Consider the following 18,948-nt stretch of genomic DNA (forward strand, 5'->3'; position numbering starts at 1 on the left):
CTAGTTAGTATATAGGTTCCTGTATAAATAACATGGCTTACTGACAATGTTAATGGAAAAAAGGAGCATGATTTGATGTCTGCAAGGACCTATATACTACCTTATTCTGAAATATTTGATAGCAAAAGAAATATATTTAATTAAAAGTGACTAACGAAATCCCGCAACTTACGAGCTATCGCGAGACTTGCGAGAGTTGCCTATCCCGTTAGTATATAGGTCCCTGATGTCTGTAATAACTTTAGTAGATTGTAAATGCACAAAGTATCACAAATGGCTTGGATGAGCTGAATCTGTTTTCCTGAATGCTATATTTTTATCCTTCCCATGGGAGTTCAACATTTTCATAGGGTCCCCCAGTACAAAGGTAGTTCTGGACGACTCGGTAGCAATACTGGTATTCCTCCTGAAATTTAAAAAAAAAAAACAGAATTAGGTTTTCTCACAGACATACTGTAGATTCGTTATATCACTAAATGACACATAGACCCCAAATTGAGACAACCGTAATCGACTCAAATTGAGTTTTCATATTTATTTCAAATACATGTATATAATAATTTTTTTTTTCTAAAGTATTGCTTCTCGAAAAAATTCGTAAAAATAAATTTGTTGCATACAAGAATCTACAGAATGTAAGTTCTTTAATAACAGTAGTACTTACAAAAGATGGAATAAGCTCTGGTCTTCTGACGCGCATATGTCTTACGATGTTAAACATGTCTACTTCATCATCGAACGTTAGCTGTTCTACCGCGTTATATCCAGCACAGAACACGCCACACCAACTCACTCCATCCCTGGAAAACAAACACAATAGTTATAGAAAACGGGTCTTCACAAAGATTTGAATTCTGATTCATTTCGGGACCATAGCATGCATTGTACATGGGGGGGGGGGGGGGGGGGTCAGGACTTTTATTTACACTATTTATTTGTGTATGTATATTAAATTATTTAACATAAAATTACACACAACATTTATGAAAACTTTCGAGAGTATTTTTGCCTTTATAGTTGGTCCCACACTTTCAAGAGGGCCTATTAAATACCCCTCCACTTTTGTTTATTACTAAAATTCTTGATGTTTACATCTAACTGTGTTTTTCTGGTATTTAGCATATCAAACTACTGCAAAAAATCATACTGTTTTAAAAAAGAATGGTGCAGTAGACTTACACAGACACAATTAAAATTGGACCGTCCGTATAACGGGTTTTCCGCCAATCATGGACATGTTCAATCATTTTAACCATCATCTTTGGAGATGTAGGGTATGTGGTATTTACATTCCAGTTCAAAAACTCAAAAATTTTAACTTCATCAACTTCTTGGCTTTCCTGCGAAATAAAAATATCTGTGAATTTAAATTATCCAAACTTTTTGTAAATTGTACACTTCGCATACTTTTTGGTTTAAATGAGACATGCGTACTCCAGTACCTGAACATTGAATTTCGCTGTAGATTCTACGATCTCGTCGTTACCAGCAAAACTTATTGCTCTCCTGACAAAGAAGGGATCGAATTCCACTGTTTCTTCTGTGGACGGCAACCAATGAGAAAACTAAAAAAAAAGGACAAAAATATCAATGCTGTCCACTTGGGAAAATAATTAAGGTACATTGTCTTTCTTTCACCTATATATAAGATTTTGCTTAAGCAGTAAATTCTTTGACTTATTTATAATTAAAATGCACATAACTTCAACATTATATGTAGCTTTCGGTCACGTAAAATTTCACAAAAATGAGTCTTTAATCTTGAACGTTTTATAATGTAATGATAGCCATTTATTCCAGTGAGAGTTATCTCTCTTATCAGATGCTGAATGAACCTTAAAATGTGTCCAAGATTAATTTTAATTTATCAAACTAGATACAGATACGCACCTCTGGAAGGCCAGATGATCCCATAAGAACTATGGCATCCACATTGTGGTCATGAACTAACCGCCAGATATCTCCAACATTGTGTGATAATGGCGAACAGGTAATGATGAGTGCGTTTGATTCAGTATGTGACTGTAAATAAAAAAGAAAAAGTAAAATTATGGAAATCTCTTCTTTGGACACACAAGGACATAAAAAAAAATAGTACTTCAATATACTCACTGACTGGAACACGGCATTGATGTAGTCGTTACGTCCAACTACAGGAGTAGTTAGGAAGACCCTGTAATCATCAACTGTTGGGGGAAATGAAAGTGAGTACTTGAATAAAAATAGTAACATATAAAATATTAATAATTTTCTTCTGTAATATATATATACCAGGCATCGCCTCCTCCTCCCTGTTTCTGGTTTTATTGATGGGCTTTAGCGCCGCTTTGTACCTCGACTCTGGGTAGGATGGCTTCATGGATTCAACATCCTTCAAACAAAAGCATAAAATTTATACTTTTGGTTAAAGTATGTCTTGTGTGATGAAATTGTAAAACACATGCTTCTGACAAAAAAAGGCATCAGAATGTATGATTTATCCTTACATTGTACTCCAGCCTCAAGGGCGTTTCATTGGTTGGTTGATCCTCACCGGTTAGTTTCTTTAGTTCCTTGGCAAATTCTCGGTACGATAGCGCATGCTTCTTGTACCGGAAGGCTTCAAATAGAGCCTCGTGTATAAATATATATTGACCCTAAAATAAAAAGTACCAGTGCTCAGTTATTGTTACAATTTGAATATGCAAGAATACCAGAATTTTTATTCGAACAGCCAATTTTTTTTTTTAGCATTTTGCGATATATATATTTTTGGGTAATAATTTTTCGCATTACCTCTGTTTGAACCATATTCATTCTACAGGTCCTCATCTTTTTAATGTATTCAAACACATTAACTTTTCCTGTTTTTCTTCCATTTTCAAGCAATGAATCTAAAGCTAGAAAAGTTCCCGTACGACCTACTCCCGCACTGCAATGCAAAAAGGATTAAAACAGTAAGAAAACTAAATTTTGAAATATATTGTGCAAGAGCGTGTATAGTGGAGCCTTATTAATCCTGGAAGTCAACAATCCCCCGGACAAAGTTTTGAGAGAACAAAATTTATACACCAGTTATATGAAATACGTTTCAGAATCCGAACGCTTCTTTAATCCAGACGGTACATGTATGCTTTGGAACACAAGTGTCCGGATTAACGAAGCTCGACTGTATTGTATGTACTAATTATCATAATTTAAATAAAGTAAAAATTATTGTTAAAACTACTAATTAAAAAACACTCATACTCTTAAAAGATCGATATTTAAAATTAAATTAGTATTCCATACGATTAAAAAAAATCGCGCACCTGCAGTGAACAAGCATTTTGCCGACCATTCTACTCTTCTCTTTCCGGACATGGGCCTGGAATGTGACGAGACTTAGTGCTTCCGGGGATCCATGGTCCGGCCACTCCCGGAAATGGAATTGTACTACTGTTCTTTCTTCTTTGGTCTTTATATTAAAGGTATTACAAAGAATACAAATTTTAAGGTTATATTTTTAAACTACGTATAAATGAAATTAAACGAAATAAATCCGTAACTTGCGTACTTCTATGATAATACCTTTCTATTTAAGACGGACCAGTACCGAACACAGTAAAACGAGTAGTCTTTTCTGTTTTGCTGTCTGATGACGAACTTTCCAGCATGACAATTTTTATCACTGTCTGGCCAATACTGGTAACATTTTTCCTGAATTGTGAAAATAAAAAAGTATTCATTGGTTGATAGTCAAAAAGACAAATGTACTTTTCTTGACTTCTAGTTTAAAACAGAAAACTTTTTTAACCCCCCCCCCAAAAAAATGCTACTTCTTTGAGCTGAGAACATTCCATAGATGCAAAAACAATACAAGGTCTCATTCTTTATATTAACTAACCTTTCCATTCTCGTAAATATTAGCAAGGGCCACCACAATGCAAACGTTTTCCTCCCAAATCATTAACCAGTGGTCCGCCATCGTGTTGATCTTGGGACCTAATTGGAAATACACATTTCAGATGCAAATTTTTTACACATATATCCGATAGGAAGAGAAAGAGAGGTGGATGGTTATATACAGTACCAGAACAAATTTTGGTATCCATAGATCTAGCTGATGTCTCACATATATACTACATGTAGTACTTGTATATGATATTGTAAATTCAGAAATATTTTTGTATAACCCTGTAACCCTAATTATAAGTAATAAAAGTGTGCTAGGAAGAAAAAAAGATTACAAGAGCTGTATAATTCTTATATATTAAACTATTCACTGATCTGATTTTGTCATTCATACCTTGAGAGGCAATGAAGGCACCCGGTTCTTCCACACCCTACAAATTAAACATTAATTTGAGAGGGAAAAATAGTATCGCAAGTACGTTTTATTTTTCAAACAAGGAATGCCAAAAAAGTTTGTCATTATTTTGTCCTTACGTCGATGAAGTTGGCGTTTATGTAGTCAGATTTCCCATCGTCTTTCTTTAACTTTACTCGGCTGTGATCATCTACCAGAAACAACGAAAATTTACTTAAATAAACTAACGTGCATTTTCCTTAATTTATTAAATACAAAAACAATTATTTTTCCTTTTTATTCTTATTTTATGGATGATGTTTATGGTTTAGATTTAAAAATAAGTATTAACTTACATGCATAAAGAGATTTGAATCTGTTTTTAGAACTATTTTCTGCCTTCTTCGCAATGTCACATTTGTCATGTAATCCATATTTCAGTTGCTAGTAAAAAGGAATATTTCATTAAAATAGACACACTTCCAGCAAAACTAACTACTGTATGCATAAAAATGCCCCCATCTCATTTAAAATTTCGCTTTCAACCAAAATTTACAAATCTTATAAACTGGCTAGCTTAAATAAAGTCCTCTGAAATATAAAAGTGCTGCCTGTCAAATGAGGGCTTTTTAATTGATAGTTTGCATATTTGGATGCTTGACCTACACTTCACCTATTAACGAGGTTGGATCCTGATATTTAAAGTCTTAAACTTTTTTTGTCAAGTATATTTTTAGTTTCTACACACATAGCTTAATTAAAAATCAAAACAAAAAATGGGGGTCAATATGCTTCTTTTGGCGCTACAGTACATTTAATATGACCTTTTTGCACTGAAATTTGTGTCTTAATCAAAAATCACATCTTCGCACGTTTTTCCCCCAATGTTAGTATCCAAATAAATCATGGGACAAAATAAACTATTAGTCTATTTAAAAAAAGACACATTAAAATTGTGACTAAGTAAAAGTTTCAAAATTGCTCAGCATAATCAATTATTTGACCTTTCTGCACTCACAAAATGTGATTTTCCTGGCATTAAAATTTTTAACAAGCAAGAAAAATATTTTAAAGTCTTAAACTTTTGCTGACTTTAAGCAGATTGATCAAAGTTATCTTATATATTAAGAAAAGAAAAACAAAAGTGGCGGTCTATGATGTAAATTTTTAGATATTACTAAAAATGTGTTAATTTTTATGTTAAAATTGGCTTAATTTTTTCCTGGACTTTCAGAATATATTTACTATATTTGTCACAATATAATGAAAGAATTCAAAAGAAATAATTTGATAGATATTTCAGAACCAGAATAAAACATTTCACAGCAAAAATCAGCTCTGTTTGCAAGCAGCATGGAAAAATTGGAATCTAAACTTAACAGTACTGTATATATTTCAAAAGGGAAAAAATTGATCATTTTCTTCTACAAAACCTTCCACCACAAAATAAAGTCCCTAACTTATTCCTATTTGAATGGAATTTAATCGCGGTTTTTTCATTGAATATAGTTTAATTTGCATTGTAGAATCCAGATTTAATGTTAGAACTTAAAAATAATGCAGAATTTTAGAAATAAAGGTCCAGACCAAAATCTGCTCAAAAGCTCAGGATCGAACCTCCTTAAACATAGAAAAGGCAATTCACTGGTATGAGCTAAATTAATTTGTGAAATTATAACTTTTCTAACGGCTAGAACTAGAACCCGGCCTCTGCAGGTCCAAACTCTAGATTGTTATGAAAAGGAATGTTGTCGTTTTTAAGTTTGTTCGCACAAAAATAAAAACTCCTTAAAAATATGCTAATGCATGCTAGATTGAAAGCAGACCAAAAATGTTTACTTTGAACTGATCTTTGAGCTGTCTGTTATTGTCTTTGGCGTTTTCTGACACCACATACGCCAGTTCTGTAATGGGTATTTCGTGGATCATCGTGTTCTCGTATGGCGCGCTAGCTTTGACGGGATTGGATGGCCTCGGTGGTTTTTCAATCGTGTTCGATCTTGTTACCTCCTCGGTTTCGCCCTCTTCTAATGTTATTATAGGAACTTTATCGATCCCCACATTGATGTAGACATTCTCCTTGCCTTGAAATGGAAAAAAAGAGTCTTGGGGATATAAACGACCTTCAATGTATAGTCAAATCTCATTATCTCGAGATTGATGAGGGTTGGGAACAAGCTTAGAGATATTCGAGTAATCGAAACATTCGACATGTTTAAATACATATGATACATACTGGTTAGGACTTCCAAATTAATTCGACAAATCATGGTATTCGAGATATTCTTGTTCGAAACATTGTAGTTCACCTGTTTTCAAAAGTTCACCTACTTTTTTTTTTAAATTCTCTTTTTTTCCAAGTTACATTTATGACAAATAAGGGTTTTGTTAACCCTTTCGAAATGAAGTTGTTAAGGGTGCTTCCTGAGCTACCCTTTTAAAACCTGTTTTGTTCTTATTACCTCTTGCATGTTCTCTAACGGGAGGCGCGATTTCCGTCGAAACGTTTCGAGCATATTGGCCTCTTCTCATCATCTTTGTCATTCTACTAATGCTTTTACGACTTTTTTTCCTGAGATATTGGGACCCACTTTGCGTTTTTGCGCTTAAATATCTGCAAAAGAAAATAAAATATTTCATCAGCATTATTCAGTTGTTAGTATAATGCACAATCCTACCTCACCCCGAAATATCCGATCATCTGTTGATTAACATTCAGCTAGAAATTGCGTCAATGATGTTTTAATTTTCCCAGTGATAAATTTTATGATGCTTTCTTTTTTATGTAATTACTTGCAACAACCAACTAAAATCTACAGATACAGCAAACATGGCCGTAGGAATCGGGGGGGGGGGGGGATGTCCCTATAGATACTATATGCTTGTGCCCCCTCAATAAAAACGTCTGATGACCTTTTTTTTTTATTTTGCTAGTCAGGAAATTTTTGGTAGTGCCCCCTCAACTGTCAACTGAAAATGTATGGCTGCCCCCCCCCCCCCCCACAAAGAAAAAAACCAAAACAAAAAAAAAAAACAACTGAATTTGCTTCCTACGGGCCTGGCATGGAAATGATAGACACCGCTCTCTGGTGAATTTGGAGTGCTAGGTTTCAAATCCGGGGGGGGGGGGGACAACCATCAAATGTTAGAAAATGTAAAAATACTATTTATTCTTTTTAATTAATGTTTCATATTTCAAAAATCGTTATCTCCAAAATGTTTCATGACACAAAAGGGCTTTGACGATGATTATGACGTCACAATACAGTTTTGTTTACAACAAAGCAATGGACATACAAACTGTAAGTAAATTCTGAGAATATTAAGCAAATGTAGTTTATAACATTTTTTGTGTCGGTAGGAATCAGGCGTTCGTCTCGTACATTTATTCTTCTCAGTACAGGTCCTTGCCTGTTCATTTATAATTTAAGCAATCATTATTCATATATAAGCAACCAGACTAGGAAATGACCCTAAGCTGACGGATATGACGAGTCAAGTTATTTTCTTTTTTAATTTTTTTTTTTTTGAAGATGAGACCTTTTGACGTATTTTTTTTAATGATACATGTAATTAACTTTAATACACATGTAATATATAGAATCGTTTTAGTCTAGAGTGCTTACAAAAATACTTTGGATAAGTGCAAACACATTGTTACGTCATGATGGAGGTCTTTGACGATGACCTATGACGTCATAATATAGTTTTGTTTACACAAACGCAATTTGGAAATGCAGCTTGTGAGTAAAACTTTTTATGTAAATGAAATGTTTATGGTGTTGTTCGTCAGCATCTACTTTTGCACTATTAATTTTATCTACTACTGGTATGTGTATTTGGTATGCCTCATTGGTTATACTAGTACTCCTAATATTGTTGCAGCTGTTTTCTTAGTTTTGTGTAAAAAAGCATTTTTATGCAATCGAATTTTGACCTTTGTAATTTAATTGTCGGTAAGATTGTCAATTCTATTCATATATTGATACCCAAATTTAAATAAATTTTTTCTCCCGCCCGGGTTTGATACTAGTCTAAGGTAAATCAAGGACTGGCGAAATTATTCTTTTGAGCCTTTTTTTAAAAGAATAATTCAAAGTTTATATTTAAAGTCTTCTTATTTTTTCAGAGAGTAACGGCGAGTGAGAAAATGTTCAGTGAACGAATTCAAGGAATTTTGACTGAGCTGGCCTGCCGCTCAGCTGATATACCAGTAGATATGCTTCCTGTCCCTTTTGTAAGTATCTTATTAGCAAAGAATTTTACTTTTTTAGCCTTTGCTGGCTATATGGTCCCGAGGGGATATTGACTTCATAGAAAAAAAACCAACAACAACAGTAATATATTATTCTACAACTTGAGAAACATGTCAGTCCAATAAAAAGTGAAACGAGTGGTAGGAATTTTTTTATTTTATTTTATTTATTTATTCATTTTTTTTTTTTTTTTTTTTTTTTTTTTTTTTTTGCGATGCATGCAGGGTTTTTTTTTATTTTATAAATTCTTCAATTTTTTTTTTAAGATAAAGAATAATAAACCTTTTTAGAACACGTCACAAAGTTTATATTATAGCCGTTATCTTGTAACATCGATTATTTGCTCAGTGATTTGAAAAGTACATGTACTTCTTTATTTTTACATAAAAATCGGCAAAATTATCACTTTCTAAACCATTACAGAATGAAGAATTAATTTTGGACTTTGGTGAAGAACCTGTAAAAGACCTGGTGAGTAAATGCATTAAGTGATTAAATTTCATGACACGTACAAACTTTCCAATATGAATTTTAAAAAAAAATTGATGATATTTTTCAGTCCTTGAACTCTCTGGAGTATGGTACATACATGTATTATTGATTCTGCTACTTTTTTTAGTTGTAAGATAAATCCGTTTTTTTTTTTAAATATTTTGATTTGGAGTCTTCAATTCACATTTTGATTTACATTGAAGTTGAAATTTCCAAATTCCGAGCTTTCTTGGAAAAAAAAATTAATATAATCTGCAACAAAAACAAGTCTTGCACAGTAAGATGGCAAGCCAATAATTAAAAAACTTGATAAATGCCATATTTATCTCTTCATTATTTAAAAATCTTGATTCAATATGACATCACTGTAGTATCTTGTCGTATTGTAAACTGGAAAATTTTAGATGGAATGCTGATTTGAACAAGATTTTTTGGCATTTTTAAAGAAAGGAAAATATTTTTGGTGATATTTTTATGGGCTGAAATGCTAGATTCGTGGCTTTTCTTTTACACAAACTATCAAGAGTCGAAAAATCCCTTATAAGAGGGTTAACGTTATCAATTAAAATATAAATTTTGAGAAGAATGAGAGAGAGAGAGAGGGGGGGGGGGAGAGGGACTTCATATAAAATTGTTTTGATACACCTTTTTCAGAAATCCAAGATGGAGATCCTAAAATTTGAGAAAAGTTGGATTGAGATGGTTGAAGAAGAGGAAATGCGACAGGTACATGTAAATTATTATACAAGTCTTAATAAATGCATTTGATTTTTGATTGACTTAATACATTGGAGTAATGTCTGGTCATGGTTTTGTTTAGAATTCTTTTTTATCATTATTATAATGCAGGACCTTAAATTTATCAAATTGTGTATATGAAAGAAAAAGTTAGAAAAAAATCTATGAAGCCCGTTTTTGGTATAATTGTTGTCTGCGATGTCTTTCATGCAGGTAATACATTTTTTTATTTTTTTTTTTTTTTTTGTAAATTCTTTATTCAGGAAAAATTAGCAAAGGTAGAATCCATGCTAAAAGTAATGACACCACAGATTACATTCAAACAAGAAATGCAGGAAGAACTAAAGGTACTGAACAGACTAATACTGAGAATTGCAAAATGATGTTAACTTTCTCTTTTTTAGATCAAATTGATAAATGCTCGGAAGATAATTGCATTGATAATTTTTGTTCTCTAGAAAGTGGTCCCTAAAAAGGTTGTGAGAATCAGAAGAGGATTTTTGGCGATAGAAAAAGCGAGAAAAATGTGGCAGCCAATTCACCAAGAACTGATGGTAAAACTGCTATGTGCATATTTTTAAACCAAAATATTTCATAAATTCAGTATTTTAATATACCTTTCTTCGATATTAATAAAAGTTAAATTTGTCTTAATTTAATCAATATTTATATACAGGCAGTTTTGACAAATAGAAAGTTAGAGACAACCAAAATTGAAAGACAAAAGAAGATACTGTCAGAGATGTTGAAAGAGCTAAAAGTAAATATGTCAAACATTTCAGTTATAACTTGCAATGTTCAGAAATGAGGACAAATAACAATGAACAAGAGGGCAAATAGTCAATAATTTCTGATAAATGTGATTTTCAGATAGTGGCATCCAGAGATGTATCAAGAAGAAAGGCAATAATGGAAAGAGGACAAACCACATGGGGAGAGATTCATAAAGAGATGATGGTAAGTTTTCATGTAGATATCCTTTATTTATTTTTTATTCTGTGAATTTGTTTTTATGTCCCTTGATTATTTTCTGTGTTTTAACATTAATTTCTTTATCTTTTAAAAATTTTTGAGTTTGAAAAATTTTAAAAGATAAATCTATATTTTTATGCAGGCGGTTTTGATCAATAGAAATTCAGAGAAAATCAAAGTCCAAAGACAAAAGGAGATAAAATCAGAGATGTTAAAAGAGCTGAGGGTAAATTTGCCAACACATTTCAATTATAACTTGCAATGTTTCAAGAAGTTTGAATTGAAGACAAATCACAATAAAGAAAGGGACAGAAATTCAATAATTAGTGATAAATTGTGATTTTCAGAAAGTGGCATTCAGAGATGCAGAAAGAAGAAAGGCAGTAATGGAAAGAGGGAAAGCATGGGGAGAGATTCACAAAGAACTGATGGTAAGTTTTTGTCATCGTGACAAGCAAGGTTGTTTTTTTTTTGGTCCATTCGATTATTTTTAATTGGAAAATGCATGAACACAAACCCTGTGGCTTGTGATGATAAGTTTAACTGTGCTGTGTGCATATTATATTTTGTATTATTTTTCATTTAAAATATGTCCCTGTCTTTATTTGTTTTAATTATATCATTATTTTTATACAGACTGTTTTAACCATAAGAAATTTGAAGAAAAAACAGATTCAGAAACAAAAGGAAATAATGCTGAAAATGTTAAAAGAGCTTAAGGTAAATCTACCATATCTGACTATCTGACAGTTATAACTTTCAGTGTTGAAGAGTGTAAAAAATTATTGTAACTTTGACTTATAAGGAATGAATTTAGTACAGGAGTACATCATTCAAGGTTTTAAAAAAATGAAAAAAAAATTCACAATAAGCAAAAGGGTAAAAAGTCAACGATTTCAAAAAAAGTTTGATTTTTAGGTGGTGGCATCCAGGTATGTAGAGCGTAGAAAGTCAATAATGGAAATAAGACAGACAATGTGGAGACTGATTCACGAAGAGATAATGGTAAGTTTATTATGTGTTTATCCTTTATCTGACCAAAAATTAAAAAAAAAAAAAAAATCAAAATCTGATATTATTATAAAGTATCTAAATAAAAGGTTCTATGTCTTACAGAAAACAAGCAAACCAGACACAGTAATGCCTGAACAGGAACAAGATTTATTTGTTCCCAGAAAATTATTCCTCTTCAGTGTGGAAACTTTTAAAAATTCTCCAGAGGTAAAAATTTGAGAAAACATTTAGAAAACTTTCATGTACAAAAGAGTTCCTTCAATACATTGTGTAAATATTTTATGCATATCTTTAACATTTATGTAAATTCTATAGAAGATGATAATTATCAAATACTCTCTATCAATGAGTAATCAGAATTGGGGTGGGGGGGTATAAATTAGTCACATCTTAATCATGTTAATGGTTACAGAAAAGCCATTACAAAATCCCTTTTCCCTCTTAGAATGTTGATAATGCACCAACTCTCCAAGAGAGAACAAACAACATGGCTGACAAATGCATGACAAGTGTAGAAATGGTATGTAGTAATTTGAATGGTAGCAATGCATTTATTTTCAATTGAATTTAATCAGTAAAAGAGAGACAATGAAAAACAACAACTCTTACATCATAATGTACTCTAGTCTTTAAGAAAGTAGTATATATATATATATATATATATATATATATATATATATATATATATATATATATATATATATATATATATAAAATTAAAAAAAATTAAATAAATCTGTGGTCTAACACCCAGTTTTGCTATGATTGAGGATTGAATTTCTGAATCCCTTTGCTATATTTACATAACTGAATTCTAGTAATGAGTATATAAGCTTTGCTATATCTATACATTACAAAAACAAAATCACTTAAGTAATGTAAAATTCAACTTATTTTTACATGCGAGGATTAACTTTATTTTTCAGATGCCTACTTTGCCAAAAAAGAAAACATTTAGAGGAAGGCTCCGAAAATTTTTTGGGTTCAAATAGAAGAGCATGGTAGCCCGTGTATGGAACCTTGTGAAAAAAGTTACTATTTCAGGAAGAAAGATATTCACTTGTGATACCTAACTTGGACATCAACTAACATTCTTCATGATTGAACACCTCTACAATAAATTTTAATTTTTCAATCACTATTAATTATTCTTTCCATTATTTTAATAAAATACCAGTACATAAAATTGCATTTTTTATATATATGTACTAGTATTGGACATGTGGATAAGCAGAAGTGCATGTATCTATAACATGGACTGATTCTTGTGGTTAATTTAGATACAATATACAGTTAAAGTATATCATTGGGGGGGGGGGGGGGGGGTAGCAAGATTTCAGTTCACCAAGGCCAGGAAATAGTCCTTGTTGAGGGAAGCTGGAATCTTGCTAACTCCCTCAATGATATACTTTTTAATTGTTTTATTTTACAGATACAAATTTCGAAGCAGAGTTTAACTCACTTGACTAACGCACGGCAAAACGGGGATTAGTCCTTTCACAGGGATACAAATTTCAAAGCTGGGATTATATGGGTGGTGGAAAGGGTAAAAAGAAAAAAGATGTTAATGCAAAGCGAACAATCAAATTGCAAAAACATACTGAAATACAAAAGAAACAGCTTAAAATAAAATCAACAGACTCAATTGCAAAATCAACAGATCACACTGCAAAATGAACGATCGCCAATGCAAAACCAATAGGCATAAATTAAATGCTAGATGGCGTGCAAAAAAAGAATAGAAATAATCTGGATTAACGCTAGATGAAAAGACAATTTCTTGAATGTAAAAAAGGAAACGAAACAAATCTTGAAAGTACAATTTTTTAAAAAAATATTTGTTTTAAAAATAATTGAAACGAAATGGATTGAAAAGCAATCATTTCTCTCCACGGGTCAAGGTACATATAACAAATAACATAGAGTAAGTCGAGAGAGAGAGAGAGAGAGAGAGATTGTCTCCATTTTCTTTATGATTTGAAAATTTAGTAGCTATTGAGATATCTAATTTGATCTTGAGTGCGTTTTCAATTTTTTTATTTAATCTTCAAACTCATTGAATCCAAAATATGGACTATTTCAAATAAACCACCTTTAAAAATTATTTAAATGTAATAAAAAGCACTCATATCCAAACAAAACTATTCAAATGTTTTTTCCCCTAGTTACCGGTAAATGTGGTCTTTGGCAACAGTTTGTCATCGTTCAGGTGAAAACCTCAAAATTTACTATATATACTCCATACAAACTCGATGATTTTCATATTCTTCATATAAGGGAACTATCAACATTTACATATCATTATTGTGTAATTTGAGTTTACACAAGTATAAACTAAGATTGTACGACAAAATTTTGGTTATAATGTATTCAAAAATCAACACGAGAGTTGGCAAAAATACTTATCAAATTCGCTATATGGCTCTTTTTGTAAGGGGGCCATTTTTCTTAGGTTAATGCTTTATGCTACTTTAAAATTACGTACAATTAACGATAATGAAATTTTTAAAAGGGGGGTATCTATGACGTCTATGTGTTTTCAGCCTGGTTGGAAATGTCGGGGTAAAAACTGAATCAAGATCGAGACCAAATATAATACCGCATATTTGAGCTCGTCTCACAATATGCGTCGTTATCAAAGCTCTACTCTGTTATTAATGTCATCATTCGCCTCTTATTTTGCGAGAAACTGATGATTGAGTGAAGTCGGAATTTTGTTATCCACCCATACAGTGTCGGTACTTAGTCACTATGTTTCCGGGTTATCTCCCCTTTTCTATGCATCAATGAAAGTGAAAGGTGGGTGATGAAAGTATCTGATTTAATTTTTGTATTTTGAAATACCCTCCCACCTCAACCCTTGAGCTAGGTGTTTAAGTATACCCTTTCTCCTTTCGTACATCTACATAGTTTTACATGATTGGGCTATACCTATATTTATTGACAGTTATGGAAATGTTATTGAGATTCTTTTCTGCTTTGGGTTTTTTATTTTTGTCTTTTCAGAAATTAGCGGTGCCGTTGAAGGAGACCAACGATGTTGATCAGGATTGCCTGTTATTTCCGTTTAGGACCTTTTGAATGATTTTGGGCCAAATACAGTATCCTTCCGAGGAGTTCGGGGAAAAACCATACTTCACAGTGGTCAGATTGGCGAAATCGTCACCTTCAATTTAACCATTGAACTATTTATATTCTTGACTTGTTGTGGTTGATGTTGATATATGTGATGGTTGATGTTGATATATGTGATGTTGACTTTGAAAATTATATCTCATATTGAGTAAATCTAAAGCAAAATTATGTAATATAATTGATATAATTAATTATAATTAATATAATTAAAGATAATTTGTGTTGAAATGTGTCCGTAGCACGATTGAGGTCAACCCAGCGTGCTACTTTTCCCGTCAGGGAGGGCACAACTTAATTGTTGATGTTGGGGGATGTGCCAGTTTGCCGGCTGCCCCACTGTTGTGTAGACCACTGTGGACAATACCTGCCAACTCGAATAAAACATGTAAAATAAATAAGGCATTTGTTTTAAATATATTAAGGTCTTTGATAACCATAAATAAAAACTATACGTACGCTGCCACCCTGCTTTTACATTCTTTAGCACTGCCAATATTGTGTCTGTTTTTCCAGCCCACGCAGCCAATGACAACGAGGATGACGATGAAGAGTGGAATTAATATTCCGGCCACGGTACCGTCAAAAACCGGGTCTCCGGGGCCCCTGCTCTGCGTCCCTAAAGAAAGAATGCTGAATGATACAGTCATAACTTCGACATTAATGATCCCCAACTGCTGAGAAGATATTCTGCAACATGCCACATTTTCTTCTTGATCATGTATACATATTTGACTGTATTTTGAAAACGTGGTTTGATGAAAAATATCCCCAAATGTTCTTACCAATTGAAATATTAAATGGAAAAGTTGATTCATAAATTTTTTGTTAGTAAGGTTTCTTCCATAGCTACATACAGAGATACAGTAAAACAATAATTCTGTAATGATTTTTTTTTAAACTAAGAAGTCTACGCAGACTAGATAAATACTTTACCAAGTGATCGTGACTCCGGACACTGTCCTGTCATGGCATGACAAGTTCGGTTTCGTGAACATGGTCCACATCTTTGTACACACCCGATTCCATAATACCCCCATGAACAAGCTAAAAAAAAAGATCTATTTAAATGAGAATAACATTTTTGTCTACCTATATTTTTAGATTTAAAAAAAATGAGCAATGTCTAAGGGTCTATATAACTGTATAAGTGTCAGTTTAAAGGTCCCTGATAATGTGGGCTTACTCTGATTGCAGTATGGGAATGTATACCCAGGTTTACAGCCTGTGGGACAGTGTCCACTTATAGGCTCACAGGGCATGCCCTGTTCACAGGGCCCACAGCGAAGACGACATCCTGGACCATAATATCCCAATGGACAATCTGAGAAAAAAATCACACTGAAATTCTTATTTACCCATTTAAGGTCAATTGACCCTCTTATAAGAGAGATAACTCTCTCCCTCTCTCTTATTCCGACCGAATTAAAATTGTCAAGATAGTTGAAAGTACAAAACTGTCAAATTTTGCCCCCCCCCCTTTCCAAGATATGCTTATATAAAGGACATTTTTGATGATAAATTAGATTTCTTTGAAAAAAATAACGTCTAAAACAAAATTTTATTTGAGTGAACAGAGGGATTATGAACCTAACAAAATCTTTATTAACCTAGATGTTCGATTTATTTACAATGTAAATTATATAAGAAAATAAACAAAGAACTTAAGATTTCGTTAATTCGTTTTTGCTTACTTTCGTTACAGAGATTTCCCGCATATCCAGGGGAACACCCTCTGTAACAGCGTCCAGTGTCAGGGTCACACGTTCCCTCCAGACAGTTAACGGGGCAGCTGAGCTGGCAAGATATCCCGTACAACCCCCGGGGACAGCCTTAAAAAAATACGTATCTGATACATGCAATTGTTTTCGTGAATATTTTTTTTTCAGAAAACAGTTAAAAACAAATAATAAATTTAAGACTCCGCTTCGTTCCAAATGATTGATTTGAAAAAGTGAACACGGTAAAAAAAAATAAGATTTCGCATTATTCTTAATAAAAAGGGAAATATCAAAAAATGTGGAATCACTTCTTATGTCAAACAATATAAAACCCTTTGATTTAATTTAAATACTCAATTATTTCCATACTATAGCGATGTATCCTCATATCATCTTCACAACTCTCGTTTGTCGTTTAATTTTACAATAAAAACGTACTCACCAAACACCTCGACCTCGCAAAGTTCCAGTATTGCTGAGTTGCTATAGCCTGGCGGTAAAGGAAGAACCGTTCTGTTGTTGTAAACCGACACATAATCTCCAACGACAGGTTCCTGTAGATTTATACGGACGTTGGAGTCTGGAATATATGGTCCTCTATCGTAAAACACGAACGGGTGATTAAAGAATTGGGAATCTGCTAAAGATCCAGTGGAGACGTACACCGAGATCCCCGCTAGACGACTTTCAACTGTAAATGTTTATAACGATAGGATTACAATGTATTTATAGTATAAATGATGGATAGGGGCCTGGAGAACAAAATAAAAATACAGCGGAAGGTATTAAAAGGTAGGAAAATGAGACAAGATAGAAAGAAGAGAAAAAAAAAACAATTCTTCCATTTTCGTATATTGAACTAGAGGCCAACGGACCTTGACGTTCACGTGAGTATATAACACAAGCTTCTCGGGCTTTGACCACTTTAGACCCATCTATAATTGGAACTCTGGTTTCACATGACAACTTTGATTTTCAAAGATTTTATGTAGTATTTTTAATATATGTCCAACTTAAATTCCTCCCTTGGGGCCTGACCACTGGACCATGAATCAAACAAGATTTTCAAAGGTAAAATGTATTTTAAATATATGATCAACTTAGCCCCACCGCTAGGATGAACAATTAGCGTGGGGGCATGGATTCTTAAATGTTGGTAGATGACTAAGTGTTTATAATAATAATGGTATAATAATAATGGTAACAGTTTGCCTGCTAAATGCCAGTAAGTAGAGAAGAGTGACTCAGGTGACCTAAAAAAAAAAAGGGGGGGGGGGGTCTCCTTCATAGTGGAATTCAATGGTCAATAAATTTTCCTTACAGTTAGGCCTGGAAACAATGTTTATAGATTTGACTGTAGAAGCTCCCGTCAGACGAACTCTCCACCAGGTGCTGGGGTAAGTTCCCGTGGAGTCCGTCAGTGTGCAGTGTCCGGCGAAGATATTTGTGTCGTTATTCCCGTCCACAGCGTTGGAGGAGCCGGCGTCTATTATAGTACGGGAGATTGACGTCATAGTGGTCGGTCTGTTCAATGCCAGATTTACTGAAATGTGAACATGTCATGGGAAACATAAGTCACATACAAATTTAACCTTTTTTCTTTTTGTTTTGCCTTTATTTTAAAATAATTGATTTAATATAAATTTGTTTTCCTTTTCCCTGGACATCAACGTTACTGTTACATAGAGTTGACTAGGAACAGGTACTGTTCAGGATTAAAGTTCACAATGTGTGACTAAATAATGACTACCACAAATCTAAACAAGCAAGGATTATGAAATTTCACTTTTATTGAAACATCTGAAAATATCTGATTCCGTTATTAAAAGCATTTTTTATGTCCACCCCTCCCCCTCCCCCACCCCAGTAACTTACCTGTTGATAAAACAGTAGGTAGATAAACCAAACACAATAGTATCAACATTGTCTCTCATCTTACTCTTAATATGTTGAAGAGATCTGACGGATAAAGTCCTTAAGTAAAATGTCGCCATTTCCTGCCTGGGGTGATCTCTCATTTCCGATGTGAGATGAAGACAGTAATGTTAGATCATCAGATCGTGAAGTGACCACTGAGTCAGATGGACCCGTTATGTCGCTGCTGCACTTTTTATACACTCTGAAGGGGGGATACTAGTATATGGTGCATGGAACATTAAGACTCGTTACTAATCTTAAGTAGTTTTATATGAGTAAGTTTTTTAACATTCTCTTCACATTCTCCAGGGATTTTTTTTTTAAATTATGTTAATGAAGTCAATGACTGTTTGGTCACACTGAAGTCTTACTCAACTAATGATCTTATGAGAGATATTTTTTCTTTTTAGTTTATAGAGAGACTAAAATGCAGATCCAT

At 33.1% G+C, this 18,948-nt stretch overlaps 1 protein-coding gene and 2 long non-coding RNA genes across 3 annotated transcripts; 2 read left to right on the forward strand and 1 right to left on the reverse strand.

The window, feature by feature from the left end:
- Positions 1 to 230: 230 nt before the first annotated feature.
- LOC133192764 (receptor-type tyrosine-protein phosphatase kappa-like) lies at positions 231 to 18,690 on the reverse strand. Its single transcript, XM_061328774.1, has 24 exons — positions 18,468 to 18,690; positions 17,914 to 18,135; positions 17,035 to 17,283; positions 16,566 to 16,703; positions 16,058 to 16,195; positions 15,808 to 15,918; positions 15,331 to 15,490; positions 6,730 to 6,881; positions 6,107 to 6,351; positions 4,624 to 4,711; positions 4,408 to 4,478; positions 4,268 to 4,304; positions 3,866 to 3,963; positions 3,550 to 3,678; positions 3,291 to 3,436; positions 2,776 to 2,911; positions 2,487 to 2,636; positions 2,272 to 2,371; positions 2,113 to 2,186; positions 1,891 to 2,022; positions 1,443 to 1,565; positions 1,180 to 1,340; positions 665 to 800; positions 231 to 406 (listed from the first exon to the last, which is right to left on the reverse strand). The coding sequence occupies exons 1-24, from the start codon at positions 18,514 to 18,516 to the stop codon at positions 317 to 319; spliced, it is 3,135 nt and encodes a 1,044-aa protein (XP_061184758.1). The 5' UTR covers positions 18,517 to 18,690; the 3' UTR covers positions 231 to 316.
- LOC133192762 (uncharacterized) lies at positions 11,075 to 11,724 on the forward strand. Its single transcript, XR_009721865.1, has 3 exons — positions 11,075 to 11,156; positions 11,362 to 11,445; positions 11,644 to 11,724. It is a non-coding gene; the product is annotated as an uncharacterized LOC133192762 (long non-coding RNA).
- Positions 12,198 to 12,877, forward strand: LOC133192763 (uncharacterized). Its single transcript, XR_009721866.1, has 2 exons — positions 12,198 to 12,259; positions 12,666 to 12,877. It is a non-coding gene; the product is annotated as an uncharacterized LOC133192763 (long non-coding RNA).
- Positions 18,691 to 18,948: the final 258 nt, after the last annotated feature.

This window comes from Saccostrea echinata, unplaced genomic scaffold (assembly GCF_033153115.1).
Source record: "Saccostrea echinata isolate AGI-Se365-2 ecotype Australia unplaced genomic scaffold, CSIRO_AGI_Sech_v1 ptg000025l, whole genome shotgun sequence".
Classification (NCBI taxonomy): Eukaryota; Metazoa; Mollusca; class Bivalvia; order Ostreida; family Ostreidae; genus Saccostrea; species Saccostrea echinata.